Here is a 21,288-nt window from a genome sequence, read left to right as displayed (position 1 = left end):
GAAATAGGCAACGTTTCGGGCCGAAATCCTTCTGGAAATAGGCAACGTTTCGGGCCGAAACCCCTCCGGGTTTCGGCCCGAAACGTTGCCTATTTCCTTAGCTCCATAGATGCTGCTGCACCCGCTGAGTTACTCCAGCACTCTGTGAAACATCACCTATCCATGTTCTCCACAGATGCTGCCTGACCCACTCAGTTATGGTGCAGCAGCATCTACGGAGCGAAGGAAATAGGCAACGTTTCGGGCCGAAATCCTTCTGGAAATAGGCAACGTTTCGGGCCGAAATCCTTCTGGAAATAGGCAACGTTTCGGGCCGAAACCCTTGCGGGTTTCGGCCCGAAACGTTGCCTATTTCCTTAGCTCCATAGATGCTGCCTGACCCTCTGAGTTACTCCAGCACTCTGTGAAACGTCACCTATCCATGTTCTCCACAGATGCTGCCTGACCCGCTGAGTTACTCCAGCACTCTGGGTGGGAGGAGAGGAAAGGAAGAGGTGGAGACAGTGGGCTGTGGGAGAGCTGGGAAGGGGAGGGGAAATGGGAGGGAGAAAGCTGAAATTGGAGTTTCTCCAGCATTTCTGCCTCCCTTCGATTTTTTTCCAGCATCTGCAGTTCTTTCTTAAACATCAAGAGCACATTGGCATCATTATCTGACCACTTGAGTTATTGAGCCAGCAGCTCCTATTTTAACTTGCAATAAAGAATAGCTGGGGTGCTGTGATGTTGTACACATTGGCTGGAACAGAAGCTGATTGTGGAGAGTTAACCGTTGCCTAACCCCAACCTCCACTCTCTGTACTTGGCTGGTGATGTAGTGTTTGCATAGGCCTGATTCACACCTGTATTTTGCTAACGACTGTTTAAACAGGAAGATGCCATTAGCTGCACAGAAGTACAGGCAGTAAACTGGAAGTAGTGTCCTTGGAGATGACTGCTGTACTTAGCTCACAAGCCTGGGACTCGGCTGCAGAATGATGAGATTTTTTTACATGTCGTCGCTGTGTTAACAATGAGGATATTTCAGCCGCCGATGGCAGTGAATTAGACACAGAACGGGAACATGCCATTCGGCCCAACTTCTGTACTGTTCCGTTTATTGTCACGTTGGGTCGTCAACTTTCTCGCTCCCCCATATAAGGGACAAGAGGTCAAAATACGCGGGACAAATTCCCGACGGTAAATCCGTTGACCGACTCGGCCGTGGCTGGGTGAATGATGAGTTGTCCCGGAGTGCTGGACTGCACGCAAAGCCCAGCCGGCGGGCCAGCTGAGGAGTTTTTGTCCCGGCGCGCGCAAAGTCACCTATCCGTGTTCTCCACAGATGCTGCCTGACCCGCTGAGTTACTCCAGCACTCTGTGAAACGTCACCTATCCATGTTCTCCACAGATGCTGCCTGACCCACTCAGTTATGGTGCAGCAGCATCTATGGAGCTAAGGAAATAGGCAACGTTTCGGGCCGAAATCCTTCTGGAAATAGGCAACGTTTCAGGCCGAAACCCTTACGGGTTTCGGCCCGAAACGTTGCCTATTTCTTTAGCTCCATAGATGCTGCCTGACCTGCTGAGTTACTCCAGCACTCTGTGAAACGTCACCTATCCATGTTGTCCACCGATGCTGCCTGACCCGCTGAGTTACTCCAGCACTCTGTGAAACGTCACCTATCCATGTTCTCCACAGATGCTGCCTGACCCGCTGAGTTTCCTCCAGCACTATGTGAAACATCACCTATCCATGTTCTCCACAGATGCTGCCTGACCCGCTGAGTTACTCCAGCACTCTGTGAAACGTCACCTATCCAGCGTCTCCATTTCTCCAGCGATTTTGTGTCGAAAACCCACGTGGTTGGTTGTTATTTTGTGGCTGGGCTGAGTGGGAGATTGTGTGGAGTGTGTGTGTGTGTGGAGTGTGTGGGACACATGCTGATCCTGCTCTCTGGCTCACAAACACAGTACTGCAGCACTAACGGTGCAGCCTTCAGGAGTCCGTCCGTGGTGGAAAAGCAGCAGCAGAGTTGGGAATCTTTGCCAAGCATGACTTCACCGGCGTTCCAAAGCAAACTTTAAAAACTCTCGTAACTTTGGCGTGAGGAGACCACAACTTTGCCGGCAGCTGTTCACTCTGGGGCTGAGACGGCGGCGTGTATGGTTGTGGCTTCAAGGTCTGTTTGCGGGACTCGATACAACTAAACATAGAAACATAGAAATTAGGTGCAGGAGTGGAGGCCATTCGGCCCTTCGAGCCTGCACCGCCATTCAATATGATCATGGCTGATCATCCAACTCAGTATCCCGTACCTGCCTTCTCTCCATACCCTCTGATCCCCTTGGCCACAAGGGCCACATCTAACTCCCTCTTAAATATAGCCAATGAACTGTGTGGCCTCGACTACCCTCTGCGGCAGAGAGTTCCAGAGATTCACCACTGTCTGTGTGAAAAAAGTTCTTCTCATCTCGGTTTTAAAGGATTTCCCCCTTATCCTTAAGCTGTGACCCCTTGTCCTGGACTTCCCCAACATCGGGAGCAATCTTCCTGCATCTAGCCTGTACAGCCCCTTAAGAATTTTGTAAGTTTCTATAAGATCCCCCCTCAATCTCCTAAATTCTAGAGAGTATAAACCAAGTCTATCCAGTCTTTCTTCATAAGACAGTCCTGACATCCCAGGAATCAGTCTGGTGAACCTTCTCTGCACTCCGTCTATGGCAATAATGTCCTTCCTCAGATTTGGAGACCAAAACTGAGTGGGTGGGTGTGGGGGGTGGGGTGGGGTGGGTGGTGTAAGAGGTAGAGGGGGGAGTGAGTGAGGAGCTTGAACGATTTTATCCACGACAGGTGGTCCTGTCCGTAACCCCGGCTTATCTTGTTGGACTCCCACCCAGAAGGTCGCGAGGTCAAGCCCCGGCCTTGGTTGCCATTGGGCCTGTTGAACCAACCCATCCCTCCGTTGCTGGGTGGAAGAGTTTTGCAGGCCAATGGAACACATTGCCGTAAAGAAAGTGGAGCAAAGCTAACCCGGCAGGTTGAGTCCTGCCCTGCAGAGCTGCGAGTGGTCGCCCACAAACGCAACGAGTTCCTGGTGATCAGACTGCTTCACCAACCTGCTCACAGAGACTTTTAAAATGATAGCCGGATGTTAGAGTTGAGAGATACAGTGCGGAAGTGGGCCCTTTGTCCCACTGAGTCCGTGCCGACCAGCGATCCCCGCACACGAACACCATCCTACACACACTGGGGACAATTTACTGTCTTTCCCAAAGCCAATTAACCGATAAACCTTTGCGAGAAAAAGTTACCCTTCAGATTCCTCAGTTTGGTTTTGAGATACAGCGCGGAAATAGGCCCTTTGTCCCACCAAGTCCGTGCCGGCCAGCGATCCCCGCGCATTAATATTATCCTACACACACTAGGGACAATTTACAATTTTACCAAGCCAGTTAACCTGTACATCTTTGGAGTGTATTTCCTCTTTGGCTCACCTTGAATGGCGGTGCTGGCTCGAAGGGCCGAATGGCCGACTTCTGTCTATTGTCTGTTGCATTAATTGCCTGTAATGCATCTGTAAACTGGCAGGTTTGTTCACTCTGTGGGGAAGGAACTGCAGATGCTGGTTTACACCGAAGATAGACACAAAACGCTGGAGTAACTCAGCGGGGAAAGCAGCATCTCTGGAGAGAAGGGATGGGTGGCGTTTTTTACATCGATACCCTTCTTCTGACTGAAGGGTTCTGAAGAAGACTCTCGACCCGAAGCATCACCCGTCCCGTCTCTCGAGAGACTGGTTCAGCCATGGGCATGCAACTATAATACCAATGGCTACCATGCTGTTTTGGACAATTAAGAACATAACGCAACTAACAAACACAGGACCAAAGGACTTTGCGCGTTCTCCTGTGACCACGTGCGTTACAGCCACTGCTTCACCGCGCTAAAGACCTGGAACTCTCGGGCGCTGTCCATGTGGAGTTTGCATGCTCTCCCTGTGACCACGTGGGTTTTCTCCGGGAGCTCTGGTTTCCTCCCACACTCCAAAAAACGTGCGTGTTTGTAGGTCAATTGGTCTATTGAAATTGCAGAGGACACTTAGGTTTAAGATGAGAGGGGAAAGATTGAATACGGATCTGTGGGGTGGGACAACTCTGTCACCAGGAGCGTGGGTGGGTGGTGGAGTAAGTGGGTGATGAAGGTACACTAACAATATTTAAGAGACAGTTGGATAGTTTCACATATAGGAAAGGTTTAAAGGGATATGGGCCAAAGTGCATTTTAAGAATAAGGGGTAAGCCATTTAGAACGGAGATGAGGAAACACTTTTTCTCACAGAGAGTTGTGAGCCTGTGGAATTCTCTGCCTCAGAGGGTGGTGGAGGCCGGTTCTCTGGATACTTTCAAGAGAGAGCTAGATAGGGCTTTTAAAAATAGCGGAGTCGGGGGATATCATGGGAGACCCCTTCCACCCCTGCAACGGACTGTTCCAGCTGCTATGGTCAGGCAAACGCCTCCGTTGCCATGCGGTGAGAACGGAGAGGTTGAGAAGGAGTTTCTTCCCAGAGGCCATTCGGACTGTAAACGCCTATCTCACCAGGGACTAACTCTACTGAACGTTTTTCCTTCCATTATTTATTAAAAAAGAATGATTCCTGGGAGGTCAGGACTGTCTTATGAAGAAAGACTGGATAGACTTGGTTTATACTCTCTAGAATTTAGAAGATTGAGAGGGGATCTTATAGAAACTTACAAAATTCTTAAGGGGTTGGACAGGCTAGATGCAGGAAGATTGTTCCCGATGTTAGGGAAGTCCAGGACAAGGGGTCACGGCTTAAGGATAAGGGGGAAATCCTTTAAAACCGAGATGAACTTTTTTCACACAGAGAGTGGTGAATCTCTGGAACTCTCTGCCACAGAGGGTAGTTTGAGGCCAGTTCATTGGCTATATTTAAGAGGGAGTTAGATGTGGCCCTTGTGGCTAAGGGGATCAGGGGGTATGGAGAGAAGGCAGGTACGGGATACTGAGTTGGATGATCAGCCATGATCATATTGAATGGCGGTGCAGGCTCGAAGGGCCGAATGGCCTCTACTCCTGCACCTAATTTCTATGTTTCTATGTTTCTATTTATTATAAAAGAATATGTGTGTTATGATTGTGTTTATAGTTTTTTTGGTTGTTTTGTTGTTTGTCTTTTGCACAAAAGTCCGCGAGCATTGCCACTTTCATTTCACTGCACATCTCGTATGTGTATGTGACAAATAAACTTGACTTGACCTGACTTGATATGGGGAGAAGGCAGGAACGGGGTACTGATTGGGGATGGATCAGCCGTGATCACATTGAATGGCCGTGCTGGCTCGAAGGGCCGAATGGCCTCTACTCCTGCACCTGTTGTCTATTGTCTATTGCAGATGAGACATGTTGGCCGGTATGGGCAAGTTGGGCCGAAGGGCCTGTATCTATGCTGTAAGACTCTATGATTCTACCAGTTGTGCCACTGTGCCGGGCAGTTCATGTTGTCAAACCAGTTGGGGGTTTTACTTTGCAAAGCCAAGTTGGGGAAGGTTGACAAAGGTTAGCTACGTGAACGGATTACTGCACTGACGTAACGAGAGTGTCTACATTCTCCAAATCAACAATCAGTCATTGTAGCTGAAGGAAGTCTGTTGCTTACTGAAGGCAGCAACCCTTGTGTAAACTGTCCACCAGGAAAGGTAATCTTTGCAAAGTGTCGGCGGGGCATAAAAGGAAATATTTTGCTTTGCTAAGTCACTACAAATGTTGCCTCGACTAAGGGAACCACACTGTGAAACGCCAGATCCAGTTGCCAACGCAGGGATTTGCGTGGCCCCCTTGTTATTGCAGGCCTGTGGCCGTTAGATCCCTGCGGCTATGTTTGGACTTCGCAGAATGTCGTGCAATCAATCAATCGAAGTGACCACGTTTGCTGAAGGCCAACAGCGGGATTAGTTTAAGATAGACACAAAATTGGCTGCAACCTTCCTCCCTCCATTGACGAACTGGACACTGCAAGGGCCAGGAAGCGAGCGGGCAAGATCATCTCTGACCCCTCTCAACCTGGCCACAAACTCTTCGAATCACTTCCCTCTGGAAGGCGACTCCGGACGGTCAAAGCTGCCACAGCCAGACATAAAAACAGTTTTTATCCACGAGTAGTTGCTCTACTCAACAGCTAAAAATCTGTAGCCTGTCCCACTTAAACATATAACCATATAACAATTACAGCACGGAAACAGGCCGTCTCGACCCTTCTAGTCCGTGCCGAACACATAATCTCCCCTAGTCCCATATACCTGCGCTCAGACCATAACCCTCCATTCCCTTCCCGTCCATATAACTATCCAATTTATTTTTAAATGATAAAATCGAACCTGCCTCCACCACTTCCACTGGAAGCTCATTCCACACAGCCACCACTCTCTGAGTAAAGAAGTTCCCCCTCATGTTACCCCTAAACTTCTGTCCCTCAATTCTCAAGTCATGTCCCCTTGTTTGAATCTTCCCTACTCTCAGTGGGAAAAGCTTGTCCACATCAACTCTGTCTATCCCTCTCATCATTTTAAAAACCTCTATCAAGTCCCCCCTTAACCTTCTGCGCAACAAAGAATAAAGCCCTAACTTGTTCAACCTTTCTCTGTAACTTAGTTGCTGAAGCCCAGGCAACATTCTAGTAAATCTCCTCTGTACTCTCTCTATTTTGTTGACATCCTTCCTATAATTGGGCGACCAAAATTGTACAAATTATTATTAATGTTTAGTGTTTTCTGAGTCATTCGTAACTGTCTCTGTATGTCATGTTGTTACTTGTGGGCGGGAGCACCAAGGCAAATTCCTTGTAGGTGAATACTTGGCCAATAAACTTACTTACCTACTTAAAATGCTGCAATGTATAAAATCACGAGAGGAATAGATCGGGTAGATACACCCAGAGTAGGGGAATCGAGGACCAGAGGACATGGGTTCAAGGTGAAGGGGAAAAGATTTAATAGGAATCTGAGATAGACAAAAATGCTGGAGTAACTCAGCGGGACAGGCAGCATCTATGGAGAGAAGGAACAGGCAACATTTCAGGTCGAGAACCATCTTCAGACATTAGTTTAGACTGATTGGGATTAGTTATGTTCAGTTTAGAGATACAGCGCGGAAACGAGCCCTTCAGCCCACTGAGTCCGCACCGACCAGCGATCCCCGCACACTAACACTATCCTGCACATACTAGGGTTTATTTGCAATCGTTACCGAAGCCAATTAACCTACAAACCTGCACGTCTTTGGAGTGTGGGGAGGAAATCGAAACTCCCAGAGAAAACCAATGCAGGTCACGGGGAGAACGTGCAAACTCCGTACAGACAGTACCTGAGGTCAGGATCGAAAACCAGGTCTCTGGCGCTGTGAAGCAGCAACTCTACCGCTGCGCCACCGTGATGCCTGGAATCAGTTTGACATCAATTTTGTCGAGAATTGTTTGCTGCTCAAAAGGGGTATAAGGTGATGATTCTATTTACTGGTCTGAATGGATTTTAAAGAACCTGCTTTGAGTCATGGAGTGAGACAGTGTGGAAACAGGCCCTTCGGCCCAACTTGCCCACACCGGCCAACATGTCCCAGCTACACTAGTACCACTTGCCAGCATTTGGTCCATATCCCTCCAAATCTGTCCTATCCACGTATCGGTCTAACTGATTCTTAAACATAGCGATAGTCCCAGCCTCAACTACCTCCTCCGGCAGCTCGTTCCATGCACCCACCGCCCTTTGTGTGAAAAACGGACCCCTGAGATTCCTATTAAATCTTTTCCCCTTCACCTTGAACCCATGTCCTCTGGTCCTCGATTCCCCTACTCTGGGCAAGAGACTCTGTGCATCTACCCGATCTATTATTCTCATGATTTTATACGCCTCTTTAAGATCTCCCTGCAATCCAAGAGTCCAAGCCTGCCCCAATCTCCGATCTGTGGAACTCTCTGCCACAGAAGGTAGTTGAGGCCACACAGTTCATTGGCTATATTTAAGAGGGAGTTAGATGTGGTCCGTGTGGGGGCTAAGGGGATCAGGGGGTATGGAGAGAAGGCAGGTATGGGATACTGAGTTGGATGATCAGCCATGATCATATTGAATGGCGGTGCAGGCTGGAAGGGCCGAATGGCCCTACTCCTGCACCTAATTTCTATGTTTCTATGTTTCTATGCAACCTCTCCCTGCAGCTCAGCTCAGACCCTCGAGTCCCGGCAACATCCTCGTAAATCTTGTTCCAGCTTGATGGTTTAATCAGGAACAGAGGTCTTCCAGCGAACAGGCAGAGAGCAGGCTCCTTCCCCCCTTCCCCCCCCACCCTCTCCCCCCTCAAATAGGAGCCTTGAAGGCAGATAGATTGGGGCTTTATTGAACTGGTGTTCCTGGATCTTGCTTAACACACAAAGCTCTGTGATGTTTGCTTTAGCCAAGATACACTAGCCGTTTTGAAGGGAAAGCCATTTGAAGGTGAAACATGATAAAAATGCAGGAAAAGGTGCACATTTTACAGTTGTTAGGGACACAGCATGGCAATTGATTGATCTGGCTTCAGCCAGGGCAGGTATCAGTTTGAGGCAAAGCTAAACCCTAAGCAGGCAATCATTGTTTCTGGAGATTAATGACTACAGCTTGGCATTCACTGGCCAGCCCGATAACAGCTTCATTCATATAAATAAATACATCAGTAACATTGAGGTGATCTGTGTGTGGAGAGGGGTCACACTTCCAAATAATGGTTCTGCAGGTTCCACAAGCGTTCTTCTTGATGGAACTCCTAAAGCATGACATCACGTTTTTATACATAGAAACATAGAAATTAGGTGCAGGAGTAGAGGCCATTCGGCCCTTCGAGCCTGCACCGCCATTCAATATGATCATGGCTGATCATCCAACCAGTATCCCGTACCTGCCTTCTCTCCATACCCCCTGATCCCTTTAGCCACAAGGGCCACATCTACTCCCTCGTAAATATAGCCAATGAACTGTGGCCTCGACTACCCTCTGTGGCAGAGAGTTCCAGAGATTCACCACTCTGTGTGAAAAATGTTTTTCTCATCTCGGTTTTAAAGGATTTCCCCCTTATCCTTAAGCTGTGTGACCCCTTGTCCTGGACTTCCCTAACATCGGGAACAATCTTCCTGCATCTAGCCTGTCCAACCCCTTAAGAATTTTGTAAGTTTCTATAAGATCCCCTCTCAATCTCCTAAATTCTAGAGAGTATAAACCAAGTCTATCCAGTCTTTCTTCATAAGACAGTCCTGACATCCCAGGAATCAGTCTGGTGAACCTTCTCTGCACTCCCTCTATGGCAATAATGTCCTTTCTCAGATTTGGAGACCAAAACTGTACGCAATACTCCAGGTGTGGTCTCACCAAGACCCTGTACAACTGCAGTAGAACCTCCCTGCTCCTAGACTCAAATCCTTTTGCTATGAAAGCTAACATACCATTGGCTTTCTTCACTGCCTGCTGCACCTGCATGCCTACCTTCAATGACTGGTGTACCATGACACCCAGGTCTCGCTGCATCTCTCCCTTTCCCAATCGGCCCCAATACTGTTGTCAAAGGTGATTGATCGCACAGTTGTAACCCATCGACTCCATCTACGCCTCACGCTACCACGGCAAGGCCAGCAGCATCATCAAGGACCAGTCGCACCCCGGCCACTCCCTCTTAGAGACAGTAGGTGCAGGAGGAGGCCATTCGGCCCTTCGAGCCAGCAACGCCATTCAATGCGATCATGGCTGATCATCCCCAATCAGTACCCCGTTCCTGTCTTCTCCCCATATCTCCCGACTCCGCTATCTTTAAGAGCCCTATCTAGCTCTCTCTTGAACACAGAGAGTGGCGAATCTCTGGAACTCTCTGCCACAGAAGGTAGTTGAGGCCACAGTTCATTGGCTATATTTAAGAGGGAGTTAGATGTGGCCCTTGTGGCCAAGGGGATCAGAGGGTATGGAGAGAAGGCAGGTACGGGATACTGAGTTGGATGATCAGCCATGATCATATTGAATGGCGGTGCAGGCTCGAAGGGCCGAATAGCCTACTACTCCTGCACCTAATTTCTATGTTTCTATGTTTCTATGAAAGCATCCAGAGAACTGGCCTCCACCACCCTCTGAGGCAGAGAATTCCAAGATAGGGCTCTTAAAGATAGCGGAGTCAGGGGCTATGGGGAGGAGGCAGGAACGGGGTACTGATTGTGGATGATCAGCCATGATCACATTGAATGGCGGTGCAGGCTCGATGGGCCGAATGGCCTACTCCTGCACCTATTGTCCATTGACCAAAATGTTGAGGGAGAGGGGAGGCCAACACATGAGGCAGGTCAGGTCAGGGTAAGATGGAGGAGCTGGTTGGGTGTTGCTGGAGCAGGGACGGCTGGACTGGGTTTTATCAAGCACTTTATTACAGAGACGTGAAGCTGACCTGTGAATGACCCTGCTGGGGTGGTGCAAGAGGGTCCTGCCATTTGACCATGAGCTTTGGCCATGAGGAGGAAGGTGTGTGGGTCTGTCGAGCAGTGGTAGAAACCTTCGCTGTGGGCTCTTCCCGAAGACGGTACAAGTGTTTGAGCTCTAGTGCGTGTGTGTGTGAGCTGGGGGGGAGGGACCAGCGGTCTCTTAAGAGTGGTCGTTTAGTTGCGCTGTAAATCAGACAACACTCCACAGGAACGCTGAACGCTGGCGGCCAAGCGCGACACGTCTGTACAGACGGGGAGGGGGGGACTCAGCGCTTCTTTCCCCCAACGCCAAGATCTTGCCTCCACCCCTCCAAGATGCCTTTGTCTTTCTCAGCTGCAATCTCATTGCGTTCCTTCTCCGGGATGAAAGAGTCGCAAGAATGCTTTAGAAAGCCCAGCTCAACTCTCAGCAACTCGCTGCATGCCTTTATATCCACCGGGCCTCCAGCTAGCACAGGAATGTGGAGGATTTCGGTGTATCATGGGGGAGCTGGGGGGGTGGGGGGGAGGGAGAAGGGGTGGGGAGGGGGAGAGGAGGAGGGGAGAGTGAGGGGGTGGGGAGGGGAGAGGGAGAGTGAGGGGGGGAGGGGAGAGGAGGAGGAGGGAGGAGAGTGGGGGGGTGGGGAGAGGAGGGGGAGAGCAAGGGGGTGGGGAGGGGAGGAGGGGGGGGGAGGGAGGGGGGAGGGGGAGAGTGGGGAGAGGGGGGGGGGGGGGTTAGGGGGGAGGGGGGGGGAGAGTGAGGGGAGGGGAAGGGGAGGGGGAGAGGAGAGGGGGGAGTGAGTGAGGGGGAGGGGTGGGGGGGGGGTGGTGGAGGAGGGGGAGAGTGAAGGGGTTGGGGGGGGGTGGTGGAGGGATGGGGACAATGGGCGGAGGGGTCGGGGGGGGGGGGGGGGGGGAGATGAGGCCAGTCTAAGTGCAGAAAAGCAGCATTCACTTCCATGAATCTTGCTGCAACCAAATACACGACTCCATTCTCTGCTGCTTCATGCGATACATCAGGAAAGTTAGTTTAATGGGGCATCAGTCACGGTGTCACGGCGGTAGAGTTCCTGATTACGGGCGCTGTCTGTACGGAGTTTGCACGTTCTCCCCGTGACCTGCGTGGGTTTTCTCCGAGATCGCCGGTTTTCCTCACACACTCCAAAGACGTGCGGGTTTGTAGGTTACTTGCCTTGGTATAAATGTAACAATTCCCCCCAGTGTGTGTTGGCTGGTGTAAAGGCCCTGTCCCACTGTACGAGTTCATTCCAAGAGCTCTCCCGAGTTTAAAAAAAAATCAAACTCGTGGTAAGTACGTAGAATGTACGTAGCGGGCACGTCGGAGCTCGGGGACGCCTCTTAGCGGCTCGTAACGCTAACGGCAGGTACTCGGGAAACGCGGCAAGCTCGGGAAGACTCGTGAAGATTTTTCAACGTTGAAAAATGTCACGAGAGCCCCGAGTACTCACGAGCAGCCATTACCGTAAATCTCCGAGTTCGAATTAGGGGAAAGTCGGGAGAACTCTTGGAATGAACTCGTACCGTGGGACAGGGGCTTTAGTGTGCGGGGATCATTGGTCAGTGCCGACTCGTTGGGCCGAAGGGCCTGCTTCCACCCTCTATCTCCAAACTAAACTAAACACGCTATTACTAACTACACTTTAGTTCGAGGCTGATATATGGAAAATCTCTCTCTCGCAATTTTGAACCACTGGATTGGTCTGTCTGCAGAAAGCAGCATTCACCTCCACGAATCTTGCAATAACTTTCCCGTGCAAGTTGCAACAACCAAACAAACTTCTCCATTCTCTCCCGCTTCATGAGGTACATTAGAAAAGTTAGTTCACAACACGTTTGCAGAAGGCAGGTGTGCAGATGTAAGCATGTTCTTTGGCTGTTGTTCTTTGGTTGCAAGAATGAACTGGCAAAGATACACTTGCAATAAGCTATGCTGTCCCGGTACACTACTACCATCCGTGCAATTCACTGTTTTAATGCTAATTCATCGTGTAATAAAGACTTTTAGTTTAGTTCAAATTGGAAGAGCGGCACCTCATATTTCGCTTGGGTAGTTTACAACCCAGCGGTATGAACATTGACTTCTCTAACTTCAGGTAGTCCCTGCTTTCTCCTTCCATCCCCTCCCCTTCCCAGTCTCCCACAGCCCACTGTCTCCACCTCCACCTTTCTTCTTCCCGCCCCCAAACCCCCCCATCCCCACATCAGTCTGAAGAAGGGTCTCGACCCGAAACGTCACCTATTCCTTCGTTCCATTGATGCTGCCTCACCCGCTGAGTTTCTCCAGCATTTTTGGCTACCTTTAGTTTAGTTTAGAGATACAGCGCGGAAACAGGCCCTTCGGCCCACCGAGTCCGTGCCGGCCAGCGATCTCTGCACACTAACACTGCCCTACACACACACTGGGGACAATTTACACTTATACCAAGCCAAACCTGCACGTCTTTGGAGTGTGGGAGGAGACCGGAGCACCCGGAGAAAACCCACGCAGGTCACGGGGAGAACGTGCAAACTCCGTACAGACAGCGCCCGTAGTCGGGATGGAACCCGGGTCTCTGCCGCTGTAAGCGCTGTAAGGCAGCAATTCTACCGCTGCACCACTGTGGCCATCCACATAACTGCATTCTTGCCATAGAGGGAGTACAGAGAAGGTTCACCAGACTGATTCCTGGGATGTCAGGACTTTCATATGAAGAAAGACTGGATAGACTCGGCTTGTACTCGCTAGAATTTAGAAGATTGAGGGGGGATCTTATAGAAACGTACAAAATTCTTAAGGGGTTGGACAGGCTAGATGCAGGAAGATTGTTCCCGATGTTGGGGAAGTCCAGGACAAGGGGTCACAGTTTAAGGATAAGGGGGAAATCCTTTAGGACCGAGATGAGAAAAACATTTTTCACACAGAGAGTGGTGAATCTCTGGAACTCTCTGCCATAGAAGGTAGTTGAGGCCACAGTTCATTGGCTATATTTAAGAGGGAGTTAGATGTGGCCCTTGTGGCTAAGGGGATCAGGGGGTATGGAGAGAAGGCAGGTACGGGATACTGAGTTGGATGATGAGCCATGATCAAATTGAATGGCGGTGCAGGCTCGAAGGGCCGAATGGCCTACTCCTGCACCTATTGTCTATGTTTCTATGTTTCTATGTTTCACTTCACATCTGCTCCTTCTGTGCCTGAGGCTTCAATAACAGGGAAGAATGTCAATGTTCTTGCAGGGCTAATTACAATAAATTAAAATCACACTTTGAGGGATTGTGCTTTGGAAGAAAGTATATTGGTTAAGATATTCTGGTAATTTATTCTAATTCCGACTACTAATGTGGCCTCATTATTACCATCAAGTCTACTCCGCCATTCAATCACGGCTGATCTATCTCTCCCTCCTAACCCCATTCTCCTGCCTTCTCCCCATAATCCCTGACACCCGCACTAATCAAGAATCTATCTATCTCCGCCTTAAAAATATCCACTGACTTGTGGCCTCCACAGCCGTCTGTGGCAAAGAATCCCACAGATTCACCACCCTCTGACAAGGGTCGCCGTGGCGCAGCGGTAGAGTTGCTGCCTCACGGCGCCAGAGACCCGGGTTTGATCCCGACTACGGGTGCTGTCTGTACGGAGTTTGCACGTTCTCTCTCCCCGTGACCTGCGTGGGTTTTCTCCGGGTGCTCCGGTTTCCTCCCACACTCCAAAGACGTGCAGGTTTGTAGGTTAACTGGCTTGGTACAAGTGTAATTTGCCCCTAGTGTGTGTAGGATAGTGTCAGTGTGCGGGGATCGCTGGTCGGCATGGACTCGGTGGGCCGAAGGGCCTGTTTCCACGCTGTATCTCTAAACTAAACTAAACTAAATAGACAACAGGCAATAAACTAATCAAAGATAGAGACAAAAAGCTGGAGTAACTCAGCGGGACAGGCAGCATCTCTGGAGAGAAGGAAAAGGCGAGTTTTCTGGTCGAGACCCTTCTGTCCATCCATTCCTTCTCCCCAGAGATGCTGCCTGTCCCGCTGAGTTACTCCAGCCTCTTTGTGTCGGTCTTCGGTTTAGAAACATAGAAACATAGAAATTAGGTGCAGGAGTAGGCCATTCGGCCCTTCGAGCCTGCACCGCCATTCAATATGATCATGGCTGATCATCCAACTCAGTATCCCGTACCTGCCTTCTCTCCATACCCCCTGATCCCTTTAGCCACAAGGGCCACATTTAACTCCCTCTCAAATATAGCCAATGAACTGGCCTCAACTACCCTCTGTGGCAGAGAGTTCCAGAGATTCACCACTCTCTGTGAGAAAAAAGTTCTTCTCATCTCGGTTTTAAAGGATTTCCCCCTTATCCTTAAGCTGTGACCCCTTGTCCTGGACTTCCCCATCATCGGGAGCAATCTTCCTGCATCTAGCCTGTCCAACCCCTTAAGAATTTTGTAAGTTTCTATAAGATCCCCCCTCAATCTCCTAAATTCTAGAGAGTATAAACCAAGTCTATCCAGTCTTTCTTCATAAGACAGTCCTGACATCCCGGGAATCAGTTTAAACCAGCATCTGCAGTTCCTTCCTAAACTAATCTAATCTGTGGGTTTAATTCCCTCCACCTTTCAAGGCACAGCTCAATGTATTGGGCTGAAGTTTCATCGCATTTATTTTTTAAATCGTTGCTGCAGAAGTAAGCGTATTAACATAACAACTGGCGCAAAAATAAAATGGGCCTTATTGAGATGAGAAGTGTATCGTGTTCAGCTTCGAGCCGGCTCTCTGCCTATGTGGCTTTCCGCGCTGTTTCTGCTAATGTCTCTTAACAAAGTTTAGGCGCTTTGTATTCCGATCTGGCGGGTTTTCCGACAAGTGTATTGGCTGCCCGTCCATTCAAAGGGAAATAAAATAAGTGTGAGAAATGTGAGGTTTTCTGTGACCAGCCAGAGTTGAGTTTCCCCACTCGGGCGAACTCAGCTCAGGAGTCTCCACATGGTCCCAGAGTAACGTTTTGCCCCCCCCCCCTTGGAACTCCCGCTATGCATAAGCTGAACATCAAATTAAACGGCAGGCTTTGCACAGATTAGCACATCAGTCTATATCTTAAACCCCTTCTCCAAATATGCTGACTTGTTTGCACTATTAGATCCTCTTTATTCACCCTCTGTCCTGCAGGGTTGGTCCAGAAGGATTTTCCCTCTGTTATTTGTGAAACATGGGCAGCAAACAGTTGCCTAAAATGGGTGCAACAAGGTCAATGGCTGTATACTGGTGACCTGGGTTTGACCCTAAACTTTACATAGAGACGAGGGGAGGAAAAGCTTTGAATGGAATGCCTTTTGCCGGAGTCCCTCAGCAGTTAAATGCCTGCAGTGATCACAAACCTCCTTTTATTTTTTGTGCGTTTACCAGGGTTTACCACAACTCATTTTCCCAACACGGGGCTGTAACTGGAGTTAGTAGGTAGAAGCAGTGGGAGTAAGGGAAGATTCTTCCCTAATTAGGTGAGGCGACTGATGCTATTGTGAACGGCATTTAACAAAAAGTATCGGTGGCAATTATTTTGTGTTACAAAGGAAGGGAGGGCAGAGTCAGGCATTGTTTCTGGAAAGGTCTCGTTAATGCTCCTCTTTCAAAATGTACAGCTGCAGCAGAGTTTAACCTCCACCCCCCCACTACCCCCCCACCCCCTCCACACCCATCAAACCCCCTCCCCCACCCCCCCCTCCACCTCCACCCCCACTACCCCCCTCCACCCACCCACTCTCCCAACACCCCCCCACCCCCCTCCAGCAGGAGTAGAGGCCATTCGGCCCTTCGAACCAGCACCACCATTCAATGTGATCGTGGCTGATCATCCCCAATCAGTACCCCGTTCCTGCCTTTTCCCCATATCCCCTGACTCCACTATCTTTTAGAGCCCTATCTAACTCTCTCTTGAAAGTATCCAGAGAACCGGCCTCCACCGCCCTCTGAGGCAGAGAATTCCACAGACTCACAACTCTCTGTGAGGAAAAAGTGTTTCCTCGTCTCCGTTATAAGTGGCTTACTCCTTATTCTTAAACTGTGTGTGTGTGTGTGGGTGGCCCCTGGTTTCCCCTCCCCCCCCCCCCCCCCCCCCCCACATCGAGAATGGCAGAGTAGACTTGATGGGCCGAATGGTCCAGGACAAGGGGTCACAGCTTAAGGATAAGGGGGAAATCCTTTAAAACCGAGATGAGAAGAACTTTTTTTCACACAGAGAGTGGTGAATCTCTGGAACTCTCTGCCACAGAGGGTAGTTGAGGCCACAGTTCATTGGCTATATTTAAGAGGGAGTTCGATGTGGCCCGTGTGGCTAAAGGGATCAGGGGTATGGAGAGAAGGCAGGTACGGGATACTGAGTTGGATGATCAGCCATGATCATATTGAATGGCGAATGGTGCAGGCTCGAAGGGCCGAATGGCCTCTACTCCTGCACCTAATTTCTATGTTTCTATGTTTCTATGTTTCTATGTCTAATTCTGCTCCCATTACCAATGGACTTATGACCGTAATGTATCTAAATGTCGTTCGTTCAATTTGCAATTCTCCCTTTAACCCTGTTATTTTTTTCTTCTTCTTCTCCTCTTCCCCACACAGGTTTATAAATGCCAGAAGAAGGATAGTCCAGCCCATGATAGACCAATCTAATCGAGCAGGCAAGTCCCCAGTAGTAACTATATTCAAGTCTCGCAGGCGAAAAGCATCATCCAGCCATTCACTGGGAGAGCCATTACCTGGTAAATAACACGGCAATGTGTGTGCTGGGCCTTGTCTGATCACTGAACCATCCATCTGTCCTAACAAAACTAATCAGTTTACCCTTCAGAGATGTTTCAACATTTTTAAACACACACCATCTTCATTCAACGACACCTTTACGTTCTGAGATCCCGTTTTTTTTTTTAAAAAGGGGACTTAAAAAAAAAAGAAAAACCAAATGAAATGGATGGGATTTTCCATTTATATATTTCTTGGTTTCTCCCCCCCCCCTCCTGGCTTTTCTCTCTGCTATGGTGACCACCTCCTAGTGCATGGCTTGGTGTGGATTTGCTATTGATATCAAAAACTGTTTATGGTCTGTTAAGAAAAGGGTGACGTGCTTTGGAAACCTTCCGTAAACTTTCTGAGGAGTTGCCCTAATGTTCTGAAGTAACTAACTGGTGATCAGTTTCTGAATCTAGCTCTAACTAACTGGGTTCAGCCTTGGACATCAGGTGTGCTGACAAAAATGAGAAGTTCTTGCACTACTAAACACTTTCTCCCAAACCCCCCCCCCCCTCAACTTTCCAGTTTTTATTTTAAACAAACTCTAACTTTTGTTAAAAAAAAACAAAACACGTTATCGGGCAGACTGACAGTCCTCCGTTTTGCATTGTATATCTTGTTGTCAGCTTCCCCGAGCCTCCAAAGATCCATTCTACATTCGTCCCCTTTGATCTCTCGTTTTCACACCTTACCCTTCCATATCTCTCATTTCCCTCTCCCCTGACTCTCAGTCTGGGGAAGGGTCTCGACCCGAAACTTCACCCATTCCTTCTGTCCGGCGATGCTGCCTGACCCGCTGAGTTACTCCAGCACTCTGTGAAACGTCACCTATCCATGTTCTCCACAGATGCTGCCTGACCCGCTGAGTTACTCCAGCATTGTGAAACGTCACCTATCCATGTTCTCCACAGATGCTGCCTGACCCGCTGAGTTATGGTGCAGCAGCATCTATGGAGCGAAGGAAATAGGCAACGTTTCGGGCCGAAACCCTTCTGGAAATAGGCAACGTTTCGGGCCGAAACCCGGAAGGATTTCGACCCGAAACGTTACCTATTTCCTTAGCTCCATAGATGCTGCTGCACCCGCTGAGTTACTCCAGCACTCTGTGAAACGTCACCTATCCATGTTCTCCACAGATGCTGCCTGACCCGCTGAGTTACTCCAGCACTCTGTGAAACGTCACCTATCCATGTTCTCCACAGATGCTGCCTGACCCGCTGAGTTACTCCAGCCTTCTGTGTCTAACATTTGGGTTAATTCTCTCTAGAGCTAAAATTTCTCTTTCATTTTACAGTGTAAAACCATTAATAATATGTATTTATAGTCTTTCAGCGTAAGGCTTTAAAACATTTTTCTTAACGCTGGATCATTTCAAAACTAAATCTTGATAATTCTGAAGATCTTGACATTTCAAAAATAAATCATCGTAAATAAATCGCGTTACTAACATTTTTGTTGGGTGAACAGAATTGTTAAGGGGATGGACTTTTTGTTGAAAGAAAATTTGTTCATGCGGATTTGAGGCTCCCGACTGAACCTGTGGAATTCTCATCCACAGAAGGCAGTGGAGGCCAATTCACCAGGATGTTTTCAACAGAGAGTTAGATATAACTCTTATTGGGACTGTCCCACTTAGGTGATTATTTTAGGCGACTAGGAGACATGTCTCCACGTGTTCGCCAGGGTGTCGCCTGTATGGTCGTGAGTCGTCTCCTCAGTCGCCCAAAGAGTTGTAGCGTGTTTTTAACATGTTGAACATAGAAACATAGAAACATAGAAATTAGGTGCAGGAGTAGAGGCCATGCGGCCCTTCGAGCCTGCACCGCCATTCAATATGATCATGGCTGATCATCCAACTCAGTATCCCGTACCTGCCTTCTCTCCATACCCCCTGATCCCCTTAGCCACAAGGGCCACATCTAACTCCCTCTTAAATATAGCCAATGAACTGTGTGGCCTCAACTACCCTCTGCGGCAGAGAGTTCCAGAGATTCACCACTCTCTGCGTGAAAAAAGTTCTTCTCACCTCGGTTTTAAAGGATTTCCCCCTTATCCTTAAGCTGTGGCCCTTGTCCTGGACTTCCCCAACATCGGGAGCAATCTTCCTGCATCTAGCCTGTCCAACCCCTTAAGAATTTTGTAAGTTTCTATAAGATCCCCTCTCAATGTCCTAAATTCTAGAGAGTATAAACCAAGTCTATCCAGTCTTTCTTCATAAGACAGTCCTGACATCCCAGGAATCAGTCTGGTGAACCTTCTCTGTACTCCCTCTATGGCAATAATGTCCTTCCTCAGATTTGGAGACCAAAACTGTACAAATTTTTTCGGTGACAGTCGCAACAGTGAGTTTGGCGCCAATGAGCGTAGCTTGACTTCTCCTGACGTAGGCACTGTCGTAGTTTTTTAAATTTTTATTTTTTATTTTATTAGAAGTTAATACAGTACAAAACAGTCCAGTGGAACCTAATTTTAGGTGCCAACTATGTAATACCGTAATCCATTCCATGTACAACCTCTAGTTTTATGTTATGACAAGGAAGTAAGTAAGACAAGTAAAAGAAAACAATAGAAAGAAGAAAAAGTGGAAAAATAGATGGTAGAGAGTAGAAAAACGTGAAGTGTGTATATAAAAAATAAAAAAGGAAGAGAGAAAGTGGAAAGTAGAAATAGAAGAGAAGGCCCCTTAAAAGAGAATTTTTCAAATCTGTATTCGGAGATGTAGATCTATCCGCGTCATGAACTGGAATCAGCAATCCTTACGGCACCGCTGCATCACATGATTCCAAAAAGTCGATGAAAGGAGACCAACTCCTTAAGAATTGGTCATATTTATCTATTAGTCGGAGTCTCATTTCTTCAAGGCGTGCTATGTCCATCATGTTCCTAATCCACATTTTAACAGTTGTATTTTTCCAAAATTTAAGTATCAATTTCTTTCCAATTATTAACCCATAATTTAAAAAAAACATGTTGGTCTTTATTTAAATTGGTATCTTCTCCTATTATTCCAAATATGATCCATTCCGTTTTGGGTTCTATTCTTGACTTGAAAAGCTTTGTAAATATATCAAATATATCGCTCCAAAATTTATTCAACTCGCTGTTGTTAGTTGTCACCAGGTGATGACTTCAGTTTTTTTTGTTGTTAAAGTAATGATTCTATTTCAAATGTTATGTCGAAGGTGAGGTGGGGCCATTCATTCGGCGACCTGCTCCGACTCTGACAGTCGCCTAAAAATAGCCTAAGTGGGACAAGCCCTTAAGGCTAACGGAATCAAGGGATATATTGGGAGAAAGCAAGGAATTGGGTACTGAATTTGGATGATCGGCCATGATCATATTGAATGGTGGTGCTGGCTCAAAGGGCCGAATGGCCTACTCTTACTCGGTGGTGGGGAAGATGCTGGAGTCAATTATAAAAGATGAGATAGCCGCACATTTGGATAGCAGTAACAGGATCGGTCCGAGTCAGCATGGATTTACGAAGAGGAAATCATGCTTGACTAATATTCTGAAATTTATTGAGGATGTAACTAGGCAAATTGACCAGGGGGAGCCAGTGGATGTAGTGTACCAGGACTTTCAGAAAGCATTTGATAAGGTCCCACATAGGAGATTAGTGGGCAAAATTAGGGCACATGGTATTGGGGGTAGAGTGCTGACATGGATAGAGAAGTGGTTGGCAGACAGGAAACAAAGAGTAGGGATTAACGGGTTCCTTTCATTATGGCAGGCAGTGACTAGTGGGGTACCGCAAGGCTCGGTGCTGGGACCGCAGCTATTTACAATATGCATCAATGATTTGGATGAAGGGATTCAAAGTAACATTAGCACGTTTGCAGATGACACAAAGCTGGGTGGCAGTGTGAACTGTGAGGAGGATGCTATGAGAATGCAGGGTGACTTGGACAGGTTGGGGGAGTGGGCAGATGCATGGCAGATGAAGTTTAATGCGGATAAATGTGAGGTTATCCACTTTGGTAGCAAAAACAGGAAGGCGGATTACTATCTAAATGGCGTCAAGTTGGGAAAAGGGGAAGAACAATGGGATCTGG

General features: G+C 48.3%; 1 protein-coding gene across 1 annotated transcript in view; it reads left to right on the top strand.

Moving 5' to 3' along the window:
- LOC129699216 (homeobox protein Meis2-like) overlaps positions 1-21,288 on the top strand; it is a 270,723-nt gene that overhangs the window by 215,011 nt on the left and 34,424 nt on the right. The window contains 1 exon segment of the mRNA XM_055638833.1: positions 17,066-17,124. Coding sequence (XP_055494808.1) covers positions 17,066-17,124 — 59 coding nt within the window.

Source organism: Leucoraja erinacea, chromosome 8 (genome assembly GCF_028641065.1).
Source record: "Leucoraja erinacea ecotype New England chromosome 8, Leri_hhj_1, whole genome shotgun sequence".
Taxonomy (NCBI): Eukaryota; Metazoa; Chordata; class Chondrichthyes; order Rajiformes; family Rajidae; genus Leucoraja; species Leucoraja erinaceus.
This window is presented reverse-complemented; position numbering and strand designations above follow the sequence as displayed.